This window comes from Pyrus communis, chromosome 4 (genome assembly GCF_041283825.1).
Source record: "Pyrus communis isolate YQ-2024b chromosome 4, ASM4128382v1, whole genome shotgun sequence".
NCBI classification, from domain to species: Eukaryota; Viridiplantae; Streptophyta; class Magnoliopsida; order Rosales; family Rosaceae; genus Pyrus; species Pyrus communis.
In genome coordinates, this window is record NC_142568.1 from 23802384 (window position 1) to 23810764 (window position 8381).

The 8381-nt window shown below is 37.9% G+C and overlaps 1 protein-coding gene and 1 long non-coding RNA gene across 4 annotated transcripts; both read left to right on the plus strand.

Annotated features, from left to right (window-relative positions):
• Positions 1-950, plus strand: LOC148697671 (uncharacterized). 3 transcript variants are annotated; one of them, XR_015961272.1, is made up of 3 exons: positions 6-209; positions 291-406; positions 575-950. It is a non-coding gene; the product is annotated as an uncharacterized LOC148697671 (long non-coding RNA). The 3 variants fall into 3 exon arrangements; XR_015961273.1 differs by having other exon boundaries at positions 7-209; positions 291-400; XR_015961271.1 differs by having other exon boundaries at positions 1-209; positions 291-950.
• A 3296-nt stretch (positions 951-4246) lies between these two features.
• On the plus strand, positions 4247-8381 carry LOC137722504 (inositol phosphorylceramide glucuronosyltransferase 1). The gene is made up of 10 exons (XM_068461519.2): positions 4247-4783; positions 5103-5223; positions 5351-5536; positions 6033-6196; positions 6742-6849; positions 6971-7108; positions 7181-7318; positions 7461-7728; positions 7847-7970; positions 8081-8381. The coding sequence occupies exons 1-10, from the start codon at positions 4523-4525 to the stop codon at positions 8220-8222; spliced, it is 1650 nt and encodes a 549-aa protein (XP_068317620.2). The 5' UTR covers positions 4247-4522; the 3' UTR covers positions 8223-8381.

The following is an 8381-nucleotide window of genomic DNA, read 5'->3' on the forward strand; positions in this document are numbered from 1 at the left end:
TTATTTATCTAAACCCTAATTCCAATACATACCCACTACCCTCATTTTTCTCTCTTCCCTCTTCCAATGCCGCACAGTTCATCATTTTTCGCGTTTTCCTTCATTTTTCTTCCCATCCTGCATATTTAAACCCATCCTCTCTTTCTTTCATTCTTCATAATCTTTTGTTGTCTTTTTTTTCCTTGCTATCCAAGATGACCGAAAGAAAGGTTTGTTAGAGAGAAGATAAATCTTGTTTAATTTGGTTTGATCGAAGCATTTTTTTCCATTCTGAATTTTTTGTTTTGCAGGTATACTTGAGGGGGTTTTGAATAATTTAGAGTGGAAGAGAATTTCATGAATAGTTTGGAATAGAACTATCATATGATTGATAGGGAGGAGGTTCTCAAGAATTTTCATTGTAAGGGTAATTGCCTTGTGTTAATCTTTGTTTATTGATTTTTCTTATATGTTTAATTGATTTTGAAATTTAGGATTGATTTTTTCTGTTTGTTCGTACAATTAGTAGACTTTGTAATTTGGCTTTGTTGTTTGTTACGTTTTACTTTTTCTTTTTGTATTTGTTAATGAACAGTTGTTAATTGAAAAAGACTCGTGTGGTGCTGCAAAATCAGAAGATGAACTTAGAGATCTAATCTTCAAAGCTTGAGAGATTGAAAGAGATGGAGAATTTTGAGATCTAGAAAGAAGAAGATGAATCATGCTGGGTTTGAATATTTTGAATGATTCAAAACCAATAATTGACGTTTAGGTGGATAATGCATTTATTATATTGTGGATTTATTTATTTTTATATAATTTAAAGTATTAGGATCGGATGTAATTATATTCTCGATTTATTTGTTTATATAATTAAAAGGTATTAGGGGCAGATGTTTTTGCCTGTAATGATGTGTATTTATAAAACCTACCAACATGGCAACAAAAACATTAAGGGCGGATATTTGACATTTTTTGCATCTAATAACAATAGCAATGGCTCTTTTAGGGGTGAATCTAATATCCGCCCCTCCTTTGTATTAGGGGCAATTTTTCAACATATTTACCCCTATTGGGGGTTTTTAGAGGCAAATACTTATGCCCATATTATTCGATTTCTTGTAGTGGTGGTGCGCTTGGGTTGAGGATTTGGGGATGTCGATGACAGTTTGGCTAGGGTGTAAAGAGATGATGAGAACAAATTCACGTCAGCAAAAATGTCTCCCATCCTCCATTGCGGAGTAACTAAACCAAGGTCTTAATAATAATTGCGTTTTAAAATTATATAACTATTTTAAATCTACCAAAAAAATTATATATGTAGGGTTGTTTTGGGAATATTGGTGGGTGAAGAGATAGTTTATGTGTTATTTCACTTTTTACTGAGGGTGGAAATATAAGGTGGATAAGAAGATAAGACGATATGACACACCCCAACCGAAATCAGGGTATGTTGGCCGTCACGTGAGGGCGGCGTAACCATGTGCACAGTGCGGAAGCTAAGAATAATAATAAAAGTACAAACAAATAAAAACCAAACTACACACAGGGTAGTTAACATACATGTGCGAGCGTAAGGGTGAAAACAATATTCAGAGCACAAAAAAAAACCTGGTGCAGTCCAGAGGAACAAACACCAACTAAAACACACCCAGAGGGGGTCCTACACTGGTAATAATCTGTCAGATATGCCGTGAATCCCTCGAGAGCCACCAACAGAGCAATCCAAACTAGAACCTGGAAGGGCGCAAAACAGAAAGTGTGAGTGGGCAAAAACAAAGCTTTTCAAAATCATTTCATTATCAAAGTTCTAACCCCTCGTTGTAAAACCTGTATAGTTTTCCAGAAAAATAGAATATACACATATATACAAAACATGCTCAAAAAAATATGCCATGTCGAATGCCTCCACATAAGATGTAAGTAAACCAAGTAATGCCAATCAATGCAATGAAATATGTCAGCCGGAGTCACCTAACGTGACCTGTACGGCTGAATCTAGAGCTCAAATCTCCAACTCACTAACTATACCTGCACACGAGTCGGAACCACCCAAAGTGGTTTGTACGACATGACTGGGTGTAAATGAATACGCTCAAGTGCTACGATCACGTGAAGACTGGGCGAATAATCGCGGGTCACCTACGAGTTGAAACCACCTATAGTGATATGTACGACAAGACTGTGCACCTAACTTGGATCCAAGATGAGCGTGTGGTGCGGGAGGTGAACATCAAGTGAATGACTGTGCCTTACTCTGGGCGGGAGCACTAACACTGGGGGTGCAGGTTATGAGCTCTCTATGCATCTCACAACTACTAATTAAATTAATAAACCATAACTTACCTGGTACTTACCTGTGCATCCGCAGCACCAAACATACATATATGCAACTACTAATGCATAACTAGATTGGCAAACATTATGCATGGCATTTAAAACATATACACATTTCATTTCATTTTCTGGGAAAAACCACAGTATATAGGTATATACGGAAAACCAAAAGCCCACTCACTGGTATGTGGAAGGGTCGTAACCCTTTTACCTCGAGTGACTGTGCTCGTCCTCGGGATAGGTCTCACCTATATGCGAAACAACTATAAAAACGTCAATTTAAAGCACATAGCCAAAACTAGGTAACAACTTCTCATACAATGCTCAAATGGGGTGTATGAATACACCAACGTGATCTACTCAACCTCACGAACATCCCCATACTTTTAAAATAATTTTCTGACCTCCCACGCGCCGCCACGTGCCGGCCATGCGCCGCCACGTCCCAAGCACGCTGACGGCGTCATTTAACGCCGTCAGGTATATTCCGTTAAAACTAACAGATTCCATTAAAGTTAACCTAACGCCGTTAGGAATATTCCATCCAAACTGACGGAATATTCCGTCATCTTCTTTGGCACACCTCCGGTGCCGTCGCTGTCGCGCGGAAAAACGGGAAATTTTCAAACCTTTGTTTCTCACTTGATTTTCAACCAAATTTCATGAAATTTGCACCAAAATGAAACTTACAACAAGTAGAACAAAACCTTACCACTTTCAAGCCCTGAAATTCACGGAATCTCGTCGAAGAAACTTCACAAAATCCAGCCAAACCTGCAACTCATGATCCCGACATCCAAAACCTTCCAACAAACCACCCCGAGCTTCCTAAGGACCTCACTAAGCTTCCTACAAGCTTCAAATTCCCTGAAAAACAACATTTTACATATGCATGAACAGTGACCAAAATCGGGGTTCCATGGTTCGACATGAAATCGAAGGATTTTTTACCTAAAATGGGTATGGTTAAACTCGTATGAACCTCACGAACACCAAGATATAGTTTTCTACTTCAATCTGTAACGTTTTCGAGTGCTTTGGTTTTTGTCCGTACGAAGAAGAAGAAGAAGAAGAGAGAGGCACGAGATAGGGAAGAAGGTGAGGATGAGAGTGGGTATGTGTGTGACCCAAATGCAGCCAACCAAAACCCCAAAACAACCACACAACGAAACATAACCACTAGGGGCAAAACCGTCATTTCACACTTGCAGCACGAATAATCCGGGACGGGCTGTCACACAATAAGGTAAGTATAACACCACTCGATTTTATAACTTCAAAGATTATGAAATTCCTTGGATCACCTATATAAAACTCCATAAATTGATTGTTGCTTTATTTTCATGTTCATATATGAAATAATTCATGTTTCAAAGAAACACTACAAATTTGTCCCACTCTGTTCATCACACAATTACATATGCCATCTTCATACGGTAAATAAGTGTCTCCACAACCAACATCATCTGGCTTTCCACGACAATCACCTATATTGTCTTCACTTGATCACCTATTACTAAGTGTGATGTTTTTAACACAAAAGAAGTCAGTGATGCTACCAATGAACCTCCCACATGTAGATATATTATTTTGGTATTACCTTCTATGTGAGAGACTTTATATTCAAATATACCTCCCTTACAAGTGATCTCAGATAAGATCACACGAAAACCAGTTCCCACCCCAAAGCTGGTTAGTTCATTATGTTGAAGCTAACACAACTTTTCAAAGCCTGCTAATTTATTCATTTACTAGAGCCAACACATTATTTTTTTTTATAACACTAAACATTCATTCAACAATCTTAAATCGGAATAAAAACTTGTTACTCATAAAATAAAAATAAATGCTACTAAATTTTAAGACCAAATGACGTGTATGCAGTTTTTAAACAACCGTCTATATTTACGTATAAAACTAAAAAATTAAAATTCACAAAAATCGAATCTAAAACTTTCAAAATGATATCGTAGACCTAAGCGGATCCATGGATATCTTTTTGTTCTACTTTGAAACTAGTTAGACTATCTGAGCCAGGTCAGCGACGACAAACACAACACAGAAGACGCGCCCCCATGAAAAAATGAAATCAAGCCCAAATTCGAACGAAAAACCCTCCCAATCCCAAACTCTTTGATTTTCTCGAGAAAATCCCCAATTTTCTCGAGAAAAAGCAAAATCAAACCAAATTCAAAGGGTCAATATAATGAGACTCAAGGCGTGGTTTGTGCTCACGGCGCTTGTGCTCGCCGCCGCCGCGATTCAACAAAACGCCGCGTTTGATTCGTCCTCGTCGTCTTCCCGGCGCCAGACTTCGCCGGAGGCTTACGTCACGCTGCTGTACGGAGATGAGTTCCTATTGGGCGTTCGAGTCCTCGGGAAATCGATACGGGACACTGGATCGACCAAGGACATGGTGGCTCTGGTCTCTGATGGCGTCTCCAATTACGCCATGAAGCTTCTCCGGGTAATTAATATTTGTTCCTGTTTCTAATTAAGGAAATTGATTTGAGTTTAGGCTTTTAGTTGAGTTGATAGACTTTGCTTTTAGAGAAGTGTTTTTAGAAAAAAAAGCTGCTTTTTCCTAAATCGAGTTCGAGTTTTGGTTTTTGTGAAGTTGGATTTAAATGAATACGGATTAACTGAATCGAAAAGTGATTTGGGAAAAAGCTGAAGTTTGGTGCTTTATCCTGAATTGGTTATTTGTTTGACTGAAGTCTGAGCTTCGAAAAACAACCCCTGAATCAGATTTTTTATTTGATTAGTTTTGGTGAATGATTGTGCAGGCTGATGGATGGATAGTGGAGAAGATTAGTTTATTGGCAAATCCTAATCAAGTTCGACCGACGAGGTTCTGGGGTGTCTACACAAAGCTCAAAATTTTTAACATGACAAACTACAAGAAAGGTAAAATCTTTGATATCATAGCTCTCATGTGATATAACAAATCAAGGATGCAATATTTTTAGTTTTAGGAATTTGAAGTTTTACTCTTGTTTGTGTGTTTCTTATCTCCGGGAGTTTGATTATGTAGTTGTGTATCTTGATGCGGATACTATTGTTGTCAAGAGCATTGAGGATCTTTTCAAATGCAGTAAATTCTGTGCTAACTTGAAGCATTCTGAGAGGCTGAACTCTGGGGTGATGGTAGTGGAACCATCGGAAACTCTTTTTAATGACATGATGAGACAAGTGACCACTTTGCCTTCTTACACTGGAGGTAACGTAACTCTTCATGTAATTTTAATCACTTTGCAATAACTGCTAGTTTTTTCAGTATAATTCTTTCTCCATCTGTATATGGTATATAAAATTGATCTGTACTGTTGGACAGAGTGTAAATGAATTGTCAAACTCAAAGTGAGAAAAAAGTCCGAGCTTTCAAGTCAAGTTTATGTTTAGGAAAAGGAATTTAGTTCAACTTTATTTATATGGTTTTGTAGAAACTGATTTCAGATTAAATTAGATTGCACTGTTTATGTCAATGGCTCAAATAATTTCTGATACATACATGTCACTATGTCAAAAGGAATTCCGTGGTATCACGAGTTCCTTGATATCCCTGGTTAAATACTCAAGTGCATGCTTAGTGTCAAGTTGATTGTTATAATGTGTATTACATGTTTCTCAGTCATTAGGTATTCTTTGGAGAAAGCTCTAATCCATTATAGTCGTCCTTCTCTCTAAACTTTTATGTGCCTCATTATTTATTACAGGAGATCAGGGGTTTCTGAATTCATATTATTCTGATTTTCCAAACGCCCATGTCTTTGAGCCAAATTTATCGCAAGAGGTGCGAAAGTCTAGACCAGTTCCTAAAATGGAGCGACTTTCCACTTTATACAATGCAGATGTTGGTCTTTATATGCTGGCAAACAAGGTATGTATCAGTAGCTATTCAACATGTTATAGTATTGCTGATCGACTAGTTTGCATGTCTCCACTACCATGCATGATATTGATGCCTGTAGAATTACTCCCAAATGTAAAGTACTATAGAAGGAGATAATATTTCTATTGTATACTCGTTAGGATTAAGTTTTGGCATTGGAGATGTTATTGGATTTTCAATAGTGAAGCCTCAGGGGTGGAACCCAAGTACAACCTTTATACGAGAGTCTAAAGATAAAATAAAAGCAACTCTTTAAGTGGTGCATGTGAAGCTAATTGGATAAAAAAACTGCCAAGAATATCACAGGTTCTGTGGTGCTACTTTCCGACCCATATATATAGTTGAAGAGGGAACTCCAAATTCGACCAGTAACGTTGTCTTATATCTACATTTTAGATTAGAATTTTCTTTAGTTTGTCCTTTCGAGCAATAAGGTGATGACACATATGAAGTGGCCAAACGGGAGTGGACCTTTGATTTCTATTTTTTATGCCAATTAAGGTGTCTAATCTGTTTATGCTTTATAATCTCAGTGGATGGTAGATGAAAGTGAACTCCATGTCATTCACTATACACTGGGCCCCCTCAAACCTTGGGATTGGTGGACTTCTTGGCTTTTGAAACCGGTTGATGTCTGGCAGGTATTGCTTTGAATTCAATTTTCTATTTATCTCTGTGGTTGTCTGATTTTCCATTTTAATATTATACTGTAACTTTTGCATTCAAAGAGGTTGTAAACAATGACTGTCATTTATACTGCAGAATGTTAGGGTACAGCTTAGGGAAACCCTTCCAGGAACTGGAGGTGGCGGAAATCCAAATGATGCTTTTCTTGTGAAGTTTCTTTTCCTGCTACCATTTTGTGCTCTACTATTTTGTTACTATCGGTCTTGTGTTCAGGTTAGTGATTACATGATCAATTTGGCCTAAATTTTGTTTTCTGGATATCAAGGTGTGTCAATTTTGGTGCAGACAAAGGATTACTTTGGCTCATTGTGTAGAAATTCATTGTATGATCAAATCAAACACATTTACTACAAAATCAGATCTATGGGGACGCTTAATTATACTGTTGTTTCTACGTCATCCTCCATCAATCCCAATCATCAGGTTAGATCCTTTGTCTCAATTTTGTTTGTTGGATTGGCCCAATTTGCTTTGACATTCAAGCTCATTATAAGATAAATTCTTCTTTACATTCCAAATTTACCGTAAAGACTTGTGCTGTGAAACAATCCTTAATGTGTTGCAGACCAAGGTGCCGGTGTACTTGGGTGGGATCTCTATTGTTGTCTGTTTCATGGCTGCCCTGGTGGCCCTTGCCCTTTCTCTTGCAATTGTGCCTCGACAAGTTATGCCGTGGACTGGTTTACTATTGATGTACGAGTGGACATTCACAGTGTTCTTTATATTATTTGGAGGGTATCTGCATCTAATTTATCAGTGGGGAAAGACAACAGCAGTGCAAACAGGAACTTCGCCTTCTGGTCCTGAATCAGTTGATTATGACTCTGGAAAAGGTAAGTTGGCATGGATTAATCTGGTGCCGACATTCACAACCAAGTTCAGCTAATTAGTTCCTTGTTTGATTGTTTATTTGTTTTCTAACTCAAACAACGGTTATTGGATTTGTTGTAGGTCATCAACGGCAAGCATCTTTATGCGATAATGCTACATTCTATTATGGGCTAGGAATGGCTTTTCTGGCCGTTGCTGCGCCATCTTTGCCATGTCTTTTCGGGATAACAGCTCTATTTTTACGGTAATTTGCTTGACCAGTTATAGTTTCCTGGGTTACTTATTCATCTTTGAAAAGAATATGATTCAAAGAGAACGATGAATGACAATATGTATTACTACGACATTTAACAGGCTGGGTTTGATGGTCGTCGGAGGCTTAGTTTTGGCATCTTTCATGACATATGCTTCAGAGCACCTTGCAACTAGGTCGTTTTTGAGAGGCTTCGAAGACCGAGATGCTACGAGAAGTAGGAGCTTGTGTTTGTTTTGTTGACCGGCGAGCAAACCGAGTTTGTGTAAACATGTAACTGTAACCAGTGTTTGATTCCTTCTATTGTAACCTGTTTCACATGGAACTCCCTACGATTAGCTTGTAAAGTATTGCAGAAAGTATGTTGATTTAAGAATTTTCTTTTGCTTTCCATGCAAGAAA

Coding starts and splice junctions, on each gene's coding strand:
- LOC137722504 (XM_068461519.2), top strand. CDS start 4,523: ATGAGACTCAAGGCGTGGTTTGTGCTCACGGCGCTTGTGCTCGCCGCC. Junction 5,224..5,350: donor CATGACAAACTACAAGAAAG/GTAAAATCTTTG, acceptor TTGATTATGTAG/TTGTGTATCTTGATGCGGAT. Junction 7,729..7,846: donor TGATTATGACTCTGGAAAAG/GTAAGTTGGCAT, acceptor GATTTGTTGTAG/GTCATCAACGGCAAGCATCT.